The following is a 13,529-nucleotide window of genomic DNA, read 5'->3' as shown; positions in this document are numbered from 1 at the left end:
GAATGTTTTCATGAAACATTTATTTATTAATGTATACAGTATTTTCAAAGTAGTAAAAAACATTGCATGACAGTATTGCATATAACTTCAAAAGTACACGACATGAATTAAATGTTAATTCATATAAACCACAGCTCAAACTGGAGGCAATCTGCATTTAGTCCAACACTACTGCTGTACATTAAACGTATCACCACATTTATTGCTCTCTTACAAGGTTACTATTGCACAAGGAAAAGCTCATATGGAAATACCAAACTACTGTATATATTGCACTCAAAGCTCTCTACTTCCTCTTACTGCTCCACAGTATTCTTTGAGTTACTCTGTTAAAACAGTCAATACAAAAATCTAAAGCCGTTTTCTGGTTCAAAATAGTTTAAAAATGATTTACAATATAAAACAGCTTGAAATGCTGTCCGTTGAAAGTCGAAGCATCCTGTACATCATGGTTAGATTAAATGTAAGGAACAGTACGCTTCAGTTTTCACACCTTCAAATATCAAACCAGCTCAGGTTCGCTGAATAAATAAATAAATAATGTGTCGTTCTCTCACTTTAACAGCTTTTTCTTTCAAAACAAAAAGCTGTTGAAGCAAGTGGACCCTGTAAACCTCTCTGTAGAGTAAATAACATACAGCAAGTTATCACATGAAACAATAAAACTTTCTACACTAAAAATGACAAATGTACCAATTTTAAAAAAATCAGAAGAGAGAAACCATAGATCAAGATTGTCTACACATGCATCTAAAACAAGTCTTTTTTTCACTCAAATGCAGTATTTGACATGTATATAAAAAAAAGTAAACTTCAGAATTGATTAACAGTCCATCAGTCGGGATTACCATGTGAGTTAAAGCATGTCGTTCCAGTGGGGGCGAAGCAGGAGTGAGGTCAAAGTGGGATGTGGGTGCATCAACAAAGACTAAGCTTGAGTCAACAGGGATTTATGACTGATTTCACTCAGAGCCTTTAAACACAGCAGTAAAGTGCCTGCAGATAATGTGGATGGTTTCCTATTTTTAGGGCAATGCTATACTTGAATGATTGCAAACAACAGTTGGGACGAGGAGAAAAGCGACGTAGTGCTGGTAACCTGTTGTCCACACAGATGGTAACTAGGAGCAGGAAGCTCTTTCTGGGCACATGTTGGGACAATTTGTAGTGTATTGACAGCGAGAGAGATTTAAAAAAAAACAAAACAACACAAGTAAGCAATGTGCTGCAGTACAGAACCACTGACAGGAGAGATGTTCAAGAAGATAGGAAGTGTTACAAAGTTATGGCACAACAATACAAGTGCCTATATAAAGGTAACCTGCACACAAGGATAGTTTTATCGCCCAACTTTGTGGTCATATGTGATTCCTCAATCCAGAAAGGTTTTTGGGAAGTTGTTAATGAGTGGAATCCAGTCTAGACTTGGTCGCTGCCCTCTCTGAAGTACACCTGTTCCCACACCACCGAGCCCCACACACAGAAGAAACCCCAGAGGTTGTGGAAGGTGCCGCGGTCGAACGGGTTTTCGTCGGCACCGCAGTGTTTGAGGTAGGAGATGCGGTGGCGTGACATGAACTCCCAGGTGGTGGTGTTGAGAGAGACCAGGTAGAGGTGGGAGCCGAGCAGTAGCAGCACGATCAGCGAGAGCAGAGCCACCAGCATGGCGACGGCCAGCAGCATGCCGTTAGTACGCAGCCACAGCTGCCAGGTGGGCACGTAGCTGAAACCCGTCCTGAGGAAACGAGAAAGGAAGCTGCGATTGGTGAACGGTGACATCATGGACCGCGGAGACGGTCTCACTGAATAGGGTGTTACTCACCAGGCTATGTGCAGACCCCACAGCAGCACCAGCAGCTGCACGGCCAGATAAAGCACAAACCAGCGGTGGTTTCTCTCGCCCACACAGTTCTCGATCCACGGGCAGTGATGGTCGTAACGCCGGACACAGTGCTGACACGTCTGGCAGTGCTTTGATCTCATTGGCTGCTGCTTGAAATAAAGGTCATTGTAGTTAGAAAGACACTTTTTTCTGTCACATGAATAAACATCTGTATTAAAAACCACACAAGTTAAACTCTGTTGTTGTGACACTTTGACTAATCGGTCAGGTGTGATGTGAAGTAGTCCTGGCCAGTCTTCTGTAAAGCTCATTCATCTTGACCATCGGTGTGAAAAATAGCTGCTGCTGCTGCTCATCAGTGCAGAAAAAATGTTCTAATTTCATTTCTGAAGCTGCAGACCTTCACTGAGCCACAGTGCACCTGAGTCTCAGTGGAGAATGTTTGGGAGTGTGGAACAGCACTCTCTGTCCTGGGAAAACAGCCATATGAACCATCTGTTAAGTCACACACAGCCACAAAGCATCCAGGGAGCTGGAGAGCTCTCATCTCTGCGTTCACAGCTCCATCATGAGAAAAAAATAGAGCATGTTAATCTCAGTGTAAGGAGGAGGAGGAAGAGCTGCCTGCTAAGAAAACGAAAAAGGCTCATGATCATCCTCAGTTGTGAGATATAGAACAGAAATCAGGACAGAGATGAAGCTTTTTTGGGTGCTGATGTGTCTTTCCACACACAGAGACACTAAAGGGTTGTATGTAGAGTGTACATTTATGTTGAAACATCAAGATTCATTCTTGACCTTTGATGCAGACTGTGAGATGTGGCTGAAAGCTCCGGCAAAGGCACCTTGAGTTAGGATTTTTCTGCCACAATGGAAGTGGCTTCACAAGTTCTTAATGTTTTGGTTGAAATCATTTCTCAGCTGCTCATAACTGAAAATCTTAAATAGCATTAGATTTAGTCGTTGTCTTGTTGTAAAAGACTGTCGATCAATCTGAATTATACCAGCTTGCAATCCTGTGTTTTGATTTTTCATAGTCGGATTAAACTTGGGTTTACATTTGGATTATAGACTGTGACCTTAAAGCGAAAGACAACATACAGACATATCTCTGTACATAAAGAGCTGCCTGTGTGAATAACTCCTGCTCCTGGATCATAGGATGTTTTGTGTGGACTGGAGTAGTACAGGTGTGTAACATAGAACTGTGCTGCTTGGCAACCCATCTGTTATTCTATACCACTAAGGGATCCTACAAGTACTGTAGAACTTCAAGTGTCACATTTCATCCTGAGAGGCAGACTAGCACAAAGACAAGTTACAAACACCACATACACACACAATCAGTGACTCCTAAAAAAAAAAAAAAAACTGCAGAATTTTTCGTGAAAAGTACAAAAAAAAAACCCACAGTGACAAAAATATCAACAGACTCTGACACTCTTTCGCTTCTGAATCTGTGAAAGTGTGTCATCCTGAAAAAAAAAACCAACCACATGAGCCCACAGCAGCCTGCTGACACGGTGGCGGGTGGCGTACCTGAAGCAGACAGTGGCCACAGCGCCGCTGTCGCAGGGATTTGGAAGTGGGTGGGATCATGTCCTGCTGCTCCTCAGTCACTCCCAGCGTGAACTGGCACAACACAGGAGACAGAACTGGTCAGGGGAGCCTACTGCCCGTTTTCAGTTCAAGCTTTTTTTTTTTCCATCACCTGCTGTTTAGCTTGTATGTTCTAGTGTGTGCTCGTTTGTTACTTCAGTGTTTCCCCACAGGTGTGATACACACATACTCCTGGGTCTTTATCATGAGTTGTTTATCAGAACAGTTTTAATATTTAAATAATTAGCAAATGAAGCAGCTTAACATTCTCCAGGATACTATGAATTATATTCATATATTTCACACACAGCATTATCTTTAAACATAAGTCAATATCACTGTTTTTTAACCAGAAACATCTATTCAATTGCCTTGCTCCTAGTCCCTGTCAAACCATTATAGCTGCTCCTTTGACTCCTGATACAAACAAAGAGTTATTGTACGTGTGATGATAGAGATATACATTAGGATCACTGTTCACCTGCAAATCGCTGTCATCAGACAAGATGAACCCAGGGTCCATCAGAGAAACAGCAAAGTAGAGCAACACAGACACCAACACCAGCAGGACGAAGAGCACCGGCTGGACGAGCTGGCCTGTCTCCTCCTGCTTCCTCAGCTCTTCAACCGAAAACACACAAGAGAGACGGTTTGAACTCAATAACACATCAGAGGCCAGCTAGGATCCTACAGGCTCCTCACACGCAAAGTTCATTTCAAAAATTACAGCTGCTGACAGACGATGCTGAAGTTAGATTCTGATTTGGGGTTAAGTGGGACGTTAAGGGAAATATAAATAATGATATTTAGCAGCTGATTCTCCATTTTTCACCACTTATGAAAAAAAAGGGTGATTTCACTGACATATCTCTAGACCACATTAAACCAGGCCCAGATTAAAAACCACTGTATTTGTCAAATCTAGACTAGATTACCAATGAGACTCCAGAGAACTCATTAGAATACAGTTGCAGATTTGTGAAACCTTAATTCTATTTGTGATAAAAATTTTTAAAAAAGTCATGCTTTTTCTCCCATCCAGACCACATCAGACCAAGTCTAGACCTAAAACCACTATATTTAGACATGTCAAATCTGGACTAGATTATGATTAAGATTTGACAAGTCTAAGTATAGTGGTTGATTTAGGCTTGGTTTAATGTGGTCTGGATGGGGAAAAAAGCAGTGAAATCGCCCTTTTTTGTGTTTTTATAAGCCAAGTAAAGGTTCACAAATCTGTGTTTAATCAGCGTCACGGCTTTTGCTAAGATGTCTAACACTTTTTCACAAGTGGTGAAAAAACGGAGAATCAGCCGCTAAATATCATTATTTATGTTTAGCTTAACTTTCCCCTTAACCTCGAATCAGAAGCTAACTTCAGCGTCGTTACAAATAGTGTAAATGTCAACTTGCCAGCAGCTTTCTTACTCAGCTCACATCAGTATTTATGGCATCATCATTAGTTATACATGGAGAATTAGTCATTCAACATGTTATATATTAAATATTACTTTAAACCTACAGCGAACATGATGTAGTTTAGTGCTATAATGCGTTATGATGTATAGGAATGTGACAGGCTTACCTGTATCATGTAGAAAGAGTATTAACGTTATGACCCATGTCAGAATCACATGAGCTGTTCTCACCAGAAACCCTGAGCCGAAAACATTTTTGAACATGGTTCTAGCATGTTACAGCATCCATCGCAGTCTGCAGACTGACAGGACGGTCAGTGTACAGTGACAACTGGCATCCTGCGTACAACAAGAGACCAAGCGCGTCCTGTCGGCAAGCGAGCTAACAGTTAATGTCGTCAGAGAATTAACGGTTAGCAATATTGGGACCGTCTGAGCAAGCCTGCGACGTTGGAGTTATTTGTTTCGCGGTACTGGACCAAACATTGAATTAAATGCAAGTCAAAAAACATAATTAATGAATGTCAGCGTTTTATTTAGGCCCTAATAACTATATTGACACCGAATCTGTAATTTTAACGCAAACCGTCCGCTTCGATGCACTTGTTTTGTGTTGTCGTCCTAATATAGTGTCCGGTGTGATTGGCCAGCGTCGATCACGAGACAGTCCAGGATTGGGTGGCCGGGAGGGACAGGTACGTACTGTACGTGCTGTACGTACTGTACGTACTGCTGTTAGTTCACCTCTGGCATGCAAACACTTAACTTCAAACAGAATGGGGATGAGTGAAGGAATGACAGTAGAGGATAAAACGCAGCTTTTTCAGATTGGTAGATGATATATGTTTATCTGTAAGAATGTCAGATAGTTAATATTGGAATTTACATTCAGTTACATTTAATTTACATTTCACTGTTACAAAGGGCAAGTTGAAAAGGTGAAAATAACGTTCATTACACTCTATTTACTTATTTCAAATTAAGTTATTTTTAAAATTCTGTGTTTGTGTATTTTCTCCTGTTTTATCTGTCTCATTCTACTTTAGCTTATTTTTATTTTCTCTTTAATTGTTAACTGTAATTGTATTTAAATGTCTTTTTGTATTGCGTTATGTTCCTTTTACATTTTGTCTTGATGCTTTTTATGTTTTATGTAAAGTACTTTGAATTGCCTTGTAGTTGAAATGTGCTATACAAATAAATTTGACTTGTCTTGCTCTGTCAGTTCAGACTTTGGACCCAAAGGTACACAATTGAAATCATGCTAATTTAAAACCCATCAACTTTTACATCACAGTAAAGGCTCTATGTTCCATCTCTCATTTTGTTATCTACTACTTTTCCTGCTTTTATTAATTAACTTCTTGTGTGTTATATTGATCAAAACAGATGTCGAGCTGGTATGGATCATTCACAGCTCCACAGCCCAGACCTTCTACTGAAGCTGTTGGGCTTAGTTAACTACATTTCCTTCATAAATATCATGAAACATTCTCATACGTATCCTGAAACAATTGAAAATTGACTTCTGGAAATTGTGGACCTTTCAAAATTAAAAAGGTAATAAATATAGAAGAGAGAAGAATCACCATAATTTCCTAAAAAAATATCAGGGAAGGACACAAGGTCATGTATTTTGATTATATTTTTTGTTACATGTAAAACAAAACAATGTTCATATAAATTCCCATAGATCATAGAGTCCCTTATTTGAAGCATTTGTTTTCAAGTGATCACATCACATGCTTTGTGGCAAAGTGACAATTACATGAGATGCATGACATGGCAGTTTGATATGATTATCTTCACACAGGCCTACTGTTCAAATATTCATTTAAACAACTGCACATTCTCAGGCTGAAACTACCAAAACACATCCATCCAGGGTTGTATCTCCATACTGTACTCCACTGTAGTGGGATCTCTACTGCCATCACATAATATTTCATTCATCAGAAAAATGTTACAGAGCCTGCAGCTCTTTGGCTCGTTTTTCATCCAGAATGAAGGGAGTTGGCAGTGTCTTCCCTTTAAGCAGCGGCTCCAGGCCCTGGCAGAGGAAATAAGAATGAAGTTCAATTACAGCAGCTTATTGAAGAAGGAATAGAATATTCACTGTCCACGAATAGTCTTGAATAATCTCAATCTAAAAATGAAAACAATATTTTTTTTTCAATTAAGGGAACAACCTATAACTGCTTTATATGTTTAACACTGTAACCCAACAATGTGTTTTGGCCTGTGGCACTATAAAGTGTTCTTACCTCTCCAAAGTAAGAGACCAGTGGTGAAATCTCACATTGTGCTGGAGGATTGTCTCCTGCTGACACACTATGGGGAAAAAACACATATTTTTAGATCTCAAGAATAGATTCAGTCTATCTTAATACAACACCCACAAGCAAAGTGAAACAGCCATTGGTTGCTGTGTATCATTTCTCATCACCATAGTAGGAATTTTGTACTAAAAAGGGTTGTCAAGTCTGCTGAAGCCACCTATTAGCTTTGGCTCAAATTCAGAATGAATTTTTGTGCAGAACTAGGACTGTGACTGTCCCACGTCATTTGTTACAGTGTTGTCCCCTTAGGAAGGGATCACTTCATGGCCAGCATGGAAAGTTCTTTTTACAGTAAGATCTGCATTTTGTTCCCCTCATAGTTAAAGCCACTATGTACTAGAGCACTAGAGTTGTTTTACACGATTACAGCATCTTTCATATTATTCTGATGTCATCCATTTTTGTTTGTGGACTGTCTACCACAATGTCAAACTACCACCAAATAGCACCACAGTAAGGATTTAGATCAGGAAGTGGAGAATGAGGGGAAAATAAACAAATGAGAAATGCCAGGCAACCAGTCACTGCACCCGGCCAAGAAACAGCTCCAGCTCTAACTCCCCATAAAACTACTTCTTATCATTTTTACATTTCAGTTTATGTGCATATTATACAAACATGTTAATTAGTGAGCTTTAGTGGTGCTGGTATGTGATCTTTTTTCACTTTGATCAGAGCCAGGCTAGCAGTTTCCCCCTGCTTCCTGTCTGTATGCTAAGCTAAGCTAACCAGCTGCTGGCTGTAGTTTCATATTTACCTTAAAGACATGAGTGTGGTATCAATATTCTCATCTAACTGTTGGCTAGAAGGCATATTTCCCAACATTATTCCTGAGTAGTCAAATTGTCTGCCGTGAAAAAAGTCCCCAACCAACCCGGGGGAACAGAATAAATGGACTTTTTCTTACATTTTGACCAGGGTTAGGGTTCATGTTCTGACATAATCTGTTGCTGCAGGGTGTAAATAGAACATTTGCCTCTGACCTGGCTGTAGGAGGAAGGGTATTCCCATGTTCATCCAGCAGTGTGGCTTCTGCAGCTATGGCCCAGCGGCAGTGTTGAGCTAGCAAAGAGTTTCTGGCGGTGGTTGGATTGTCTGTGGCTGCCCCGTCAGCATTTTTCAGAGGGGAGAACTCATCCTGCCTCTCAACCTCAAACGCAACAAAGTTCCTTCCAAAGACAGATAGTAGATGTTTTAACTTTTTAACTAGCTGTAGAGACACAATGTTATGACCCAAGTCATTTTATGTACAGTAAAACAATATAATAATGAACAATACCTTGAGAATGGAAAGACATCAAACACAAATTTTTCCATCTTTATGCCATTAGGTTTGGTGGGTTTGACTTGATTGCCACATGTGTCCACAAAGGGCACTTTCTTCATTGCAACATGTTGTTTCAGTTGGCTTTCAAATTTCCTGTAAGATAACAAAAACATAGTAGGGAATCAAAAACTAAACTTACAGGACCTAACAGCATGTAAAGGAACATAGATACAGATGTTTAAAGCCTGCAAGAGCATTTGAGCTAGCAATAAGCCAAAAAAACCCCTGCTTACTCTCACTTATGAGAGTCTGAATCCTGTGAGCACAAACTCAAACTGTAGATTAGTTTCTGGCACAACTTCACCTGCTTTCAAGATGCACTGAGAAGGGAAAAAAGTCTAAAGAGGTCAGAACTTCTGCAACACTTGTAGTATATAGAACAACTTTATTGTTAGACCAAAGCGTTTCGGCTTGTGGCCTTCATATGGGTCATCATGCAAACATTTAAATAGGATATGTATGAAGCAGAAAAAAAATCAAAAAGGTAAAAAAATATATAAAAGACAACCAATCATGTACATCCAGACACATATCAGCCAATGGGGCACCTACAAAGATGGGTTGGGTATATGGTCATGTGCCTTCAGGCCAATCGTTGTCCCAGACTGGTAGAGAAACTAGGGGAGTGTCCAATACACAAGCCCAAACTGACAGCAAAGCGTATACTGCTCGGGTTGACCTGGAAGTTATTGAAGTTATTCTTTTAGATCCCTTTGTCAATAAAATTAAACCTGGGACAATGGCTTTTTTTAACCACTCAATGGCGAGAAAGAGAATATCTGGTGTCTGAATTATAACAGTCTAAATGTGTTAACAGTAAATGACTAAAAACCCATTCCATTATATACAGTACAACCTGATTTTCAACATTTTTTATTGCTTTGTTTTCAAATCCAGGTGATTTGCTTAATAGATATGAAAGGTAATTCTATATTTTTACTATATTTATTCTGTGCAGGCTGGCTCAAAACTGATAATGTTTACAAATCTGTGCTTGTGCGCTCTCAAATTAACTGAATGGCAGTCAAATTTGTTGTTGTTCACTCATGACTCTTGTCATCTATGTCTCTGTAACCCCCTAATCTGTGGCTCTTTTCACTCAAATCAGTGTAATTTGATTTGCTATGACTCCCATGTTGTGCTGTCAGAAGTATCCTACCAACACGTGCCGTATGTGACAATAAAGGCTCTTACTCTGCCACGTCCTGCAGGAAAGCCCTGGTAAAGAAGTGATTGCAGATGTTTCCAGCACTGTAGACCAACTCCCCTCCAGGTCCTCGGAGTTCAGCCGTCTCTGGTTGGATCTCGCTGTACTCCACCACCTGGGAAACACCTTGCACCCTGCAAACCACGCCCACTGGCTCTGCAGGGTATGCCTTCTCCACCACCTGACACATAAGATGTGTGTTAGGTATGGAAAAGGTGATTAGCCTTGCTTAGCATAAAGAGTGGAAATACCATACATACATAGAAATGTAAAAATCACAGTTTGTGTTGAGGAGAGTTCTACGTATTGTAACTATTTCTTGGCGAACAACAGTTTATCCATCCACCTTGTATTACTGTGCAGCATGTCCAGTTACAGGTAAGCACATGGTTTAGTATTGATCTTTATTCAAGCTGGACAGCACCAAACCTGGCAACCTTGCGCTGATGACTGGACTCCTGGAAAGTCACTGCATTCAGCTGTTGTTTGCCAAGAAATAGTACCAGCAGGAAACTTCCTAGAATTGCAAATTCGTTTTACATTTTTGTGTGGATGCAGATTAAACGAACAAGATATAATGTGTAAATTAGTGAGTCTGAGAGGTGTTGGTAGGTATGTTTTTAAATTTTGGACAGTCAGGCTAGCGACTTCCACTTCACTGAAGTTCATGCACTCTACTGTCTAATATTACTCTACCTTGGCTCCACAGTCAGCCCCTTTGCTAACACAAAACCCAATAAACACGGGGTCAGCCATCTTGACCAGGATGTTGTCCACACAGTACACATGCAGGTACTCCACTCCCCTCTTCTTCATGTCCTCCAGCACCTTGTTTTCCACCAACGCCCGGTACAGACCACCATTCCCATCTGACAGACAGTGCAGTGGTTTTTGAAACAAACTATCCTGGACATATATATGTGGCATTAAGTGAAAGCACTGATGATTCCACTGGTATTTGTTGCTGGATGTTGTGACCGAGCTGATATGCACCTACCTGGGGCCATGGCTATCTTCCCTTTACTCTGCAGGATGACCTTTCCATCAAAGGTGACTGCTGGGATCATCCTTTGCTCAAACATAACAATGTTTGATGGCTCCAGACCAAAGTAGTTGTTGTCCTTGAAGAACTGCTCAGTGGGAGCCAGAGTGAACTCACTGGTCATTATGTACCTGAGGAGTTGCAATAGTACACACAATAGTTTTAAGATTATATTTTCTTGCTATAATCTTCTCATAAAACGTCTCTAAGGTTAGTCATAGAGGCAATGACAGCCATGTTTTTATCACCTTATATTCCACAAATGATCAGAGTAGTGGAGTAAGGTTCATCATAGTCTTACCATGGAACGGTGCATTTTGAACCATGCTTGGCGTCTGCCAGCTCCTGGATTTTGTGAATGCGCTCTGCCTGTATTTGATACAAGGTTTTGCCACTTGGTAGCCCAACGTTATACATCCCTTTGGGATACTGAACGCCAAGACGGGTCCCCTGACCGCCAGCCAAGAGCAGGACTCCAACTCGATTCTGTGAGATTTGCAACAGCCCTGTCAAAAAATAGTAATACTATGAGCAATAGTACAGTAGGATGTATTGTACGTAAGTGAACTTTACTAATTTGTGATCAAGGCCTTTAAACTTTACAACAGCCTTAATAGAACACTATCACCCTTTGACATACTCTTAAAGTGAAAACTTTTATAAAACTTTACTAGCTTGCTATTAACCTTTAACTTATGACTGCTTTCACAATACTGTGGTAGAGTTGTTCAGTGGTTTAAAGGACAGGTTCACAGTTTTTCAAGTGTGTCTTAAAACAACAGTCAGGAGCCCAAATGAACACTGAAACATGTTTTTCTTGCTGTTATCATTCCCCCTGTTCATACTGACCATTAGAAGATCTCTTCATAATGCACTTATAATGGAAGAAATGGGGGACAAAATCACTTGATATGACTAACTCAGACTGCTGAAGCCTCATATAAGCTTCAGACCAACATTTAAATGCATGCTTGCACAAAATGACGATTGTAAAAATAGAAAAAACACTTTATTTTAAGCAATGGAAATGTTGTTTCTTCTTTTTTACTTTCCGGTTAATCCTGTTGCAAGATGTGATGTGAGATGGTGATACATGTTCAGGATGAATTGATTAATCTCAAGACATTTCTAAGTATATACAAGTAAATGTTCATGGTGTTAAGAAAAACAGGGAGACAATGGCTGCCTGCAAAGCAGAAACACACTTTCATAAATCTCATGTGTATTAGTGGTGAGATCAGCAAGCAGGGAAACAGTTTTAACATATCTGACAAAAATACAAAGTCTTGTTTGTTATGTTGTTATTTGTTATTCAGTTATCTGACTTTTCCTCTTCTTTTATTCTACACACTTTCGCAATTTACAAATTACCGTAATCCCTCTAAAATACTGCACCGGTGATGTTGAAATTCACCTTCATTTTCCCACTCTGCAAGAGACTTTTTGTCACTTTTCCTCACGCTGCCGATGAACTCTGGAGGGACTGGCTCTATGTGTTGGTCCAGGCTGTCAGGCGGGGAGGCTGCAGCCCTCACAGCCCCATCACAGTGACCCTTCAGTCCCTTTAGATCCAGCTGAGACAGCTCCAGGAGAAAACTGTCCCTCTCCTCTTCACACAGCTCCGGCCAAAACTGCAGGATGTGAGCCTGTCCCGCTCTCTCTAAACTCTGCTTCACTTGCTCCAAAGAAAGCATGTTGTCTCTCTGTAACAAAGCAAACCGTGGAGTAAATCAACAGATGCACACATCAAACTTCCCTCTGCCAGTAGGATGAAGGTACTGTAGGACTGTGGCTACTAGTTTGGAGGAAATGACTGTGTGTCATGAGCAACTCGTGACCGTACTCTCGGATCCAAACAAGGATCCTGCGGTGTAATACTCAAATATAACAGGATATACTTCTCCAGCCGAATGAAAGACGTCTTTATGCTGCTACAGGTTTACACACGCGGACAAACATGTCTGAAATAGCTTTCTGAAAAAAAATGACTTCCTGTCAGTCTGCACCGAGCCATTAGACCAGAGGTTAAAATGTGCTGACTCAGCGTCGGCATCAGCTGATGCCGCCCGATATTCAAACCAGTCAGTGCAGCATAAAGTAACAATATATATGTAACAATATATCAATATATTTACAGACGGCATCAAACGTTCTACGCTTTACGGCCCCTTGCCGTTACGCGTCAATAACTAGCTGCGTAGGGACCGTCTCCAAATTTCACACCAAGAAAAAAACATTTACCCAAGGTGGTAATGTCATTCAATGTTCATTTCATTTCAGCTAAAATATAATTAATAGATAATTAACTACAATTACACGCACTTATTACCAAATTAGGCATCAAATGTGGAAAGTAAAAAAAGTACATAAAATATTACTAATTTGTACTACGTGATAATTATAATGTAATTAATTCAAATACAGTGGACTACTTAGAGAATCACAAAATGTCCATATATATATGTGTGTGTTTTTGAAAAAAGTGCATATTCACAGATTCCGGATTTTTCAATGAGGGGGAGGTAGCAGATGTAATTTCAAGAATTTTAGCTCAGAAATCAAACTTTTTGTTGTGGAAGCAGAGCATTTTATACGTCTTCCTCCAGACATAGAGGAAGACTTATGAAATGCTCTGCTTGGAATAATAATTTTATATAAAATCCAGAATCTGTGAATATGCACTTTTTAAAAAAGCATATATATTTTTGGTCATTTTGTGCTTTTTATTTGATAGTGAAGAGATGGCAGGAAGCT

The 13,529-nt window shown here is 40.1% G+C and overlaps 2 protein-coding genes across 3 annotated transcripts; both read right to left on the bottom strand.

Annotated features, from left to right (window-relative positions):
• Positions 1 to 3: 3 nt before the first annotated feature.
• On the bottom strand, positions 4 to 5,510 carry zdhhc12b (zinc finger DHHC-type palmitoyltransferase 12b). The gene is made up of 5 exons (XM_044333949.1): positions 5,028 to 5,510; positions 3,924 to 4,063; positions 3,383 to 3,475; positions 1,823 to 1,989; positions 4 to 1,735 (listed from the first exon to the last, which is right to left on the bottom strand). Exons 1-5 carry the CDS (start codon positions 5,122 to 5,124, stop codon positions 1,420 to 1,422), a joined length of 813 nt encoding a protein of 270 aa, XP_044189884.1. The 5' UTR covers positions 5,125 to 5,510; the 3' UTR covers positions 4 to 1,419.
• A 979-nt stretch (positions 5,511 to 6,489) lies between these two features.
• On the bottom strand, positions 6,490 to 12,897 carry uap1l1 (UDP-N-acetylglucosamine pyrophosphorylase 1, like 1). 2 transcript variants are annotated; one of them, XM_044334474.1, is made up of 10 exons: positions 12,619 to 12,897; positions 12,190 to 12,478; positions 11,077 to 11,281; positions 10,731 to 10,906; positions 10,430 to 10,602; positions 9,721 to 9,914; positions 8,479 to 8,619; positions 8,183 to 8,368; positions 7,125 to 7,191; positions 6,490 to 6,910 (listed from the first exon to the last, which is right to left on the bottom strand). In XM_044334474.1, the coding sequence occupies exons 2-10, from the start codon at positions 12,467 to 12,469 to the stop codon at positions 6,824 to 6,826; spliced, it is 1,509 nt and encodes a 502-aa protein (XP_044190409.1). In that variant the 5' UTR covers positions 12,470 to 12,478; positions 12,619 to 12,897; the 3' UTR covers positions 6,490 to 6,823. The 2 variants fall into 2 exon arrangements, with proteins under 2 accessions (XP_044190409.1, XP_044190410.1); XM_044334475.1 differs by having other exon boundaries at positions 12,674 to 12,897.
• Between the last annotated feature and the right edge of the window lie 632 nt (positions 12,898 to 13,529).

The sequence above is a fragment of the Thunnus albacares genome, chromosome 18 (assembly GCF_914725855.1).
Source record: "Thunnus albacares chromosome 18, fThuAlb1.1, whole genome shotgun sequence".
NCBI classification, from domain to species: Eukaryota; Metazoa; Chordata; class Actinopteri; order Scombriformes; family Scombridae; genus Thunnus; species Thunnus albacares.
This window is presented reverse-complemented; position numbering and strand designations above follow the sequence as displayed.

What these genes read in the sequence shown, in the direction of transcription:
- uap1l1 (XM_044334474.1), bottom strand. Translation starts at nt 12,469, where the DNA reads ATGCTTTCTTTGGAGCAAGTGAAGCAGAGTTTAGAGAGAGCGGGACAG. An exon ending in TCAAAATGCACCGTTCCATG is followed by an intron (nt 10,907 to 11,076) that starts GTAAGACTATGA and finishes GCAACTCCTCAG; the next exon opens with GTACATAATGACCAGTGAGT. An exon ending in GATGTCTTTCCATTCTCAAG is followed by an intron (nt 8,369 to 8,478) that starts GTATTGTTCATT and finishes TGTCTTTGGAAG; the next exon opens with GAACTTTGTTGCGTTTGAGG.
- zdhhc12b (XM_044333949.1), bottom strand. Translation starts at nt 5,124, where the DNA reads ATGTTCAAAAATGTTTTCGGCTCAGGGTTTCTGGTGAGAACAGCTCAT. An exon ending in ACTCTTTCTACATGATACAG is followed by an intron (nt 4,064 to 5,027) that starts GTAAGCCTGTCA and finishes TTTCGGTTGAAG; the next exon opens with AGCTGAGGAAGCAGGAGGAG. An exon ending in TGGGGTCTGCACATAGCCTG is followed by an intron (nt 1,736 to 1,822) that starts GTGAGTAACACC and finishes TCGTTTCCTCAG; the next exon opens with GACGGGTTTCAGCTACGTGC.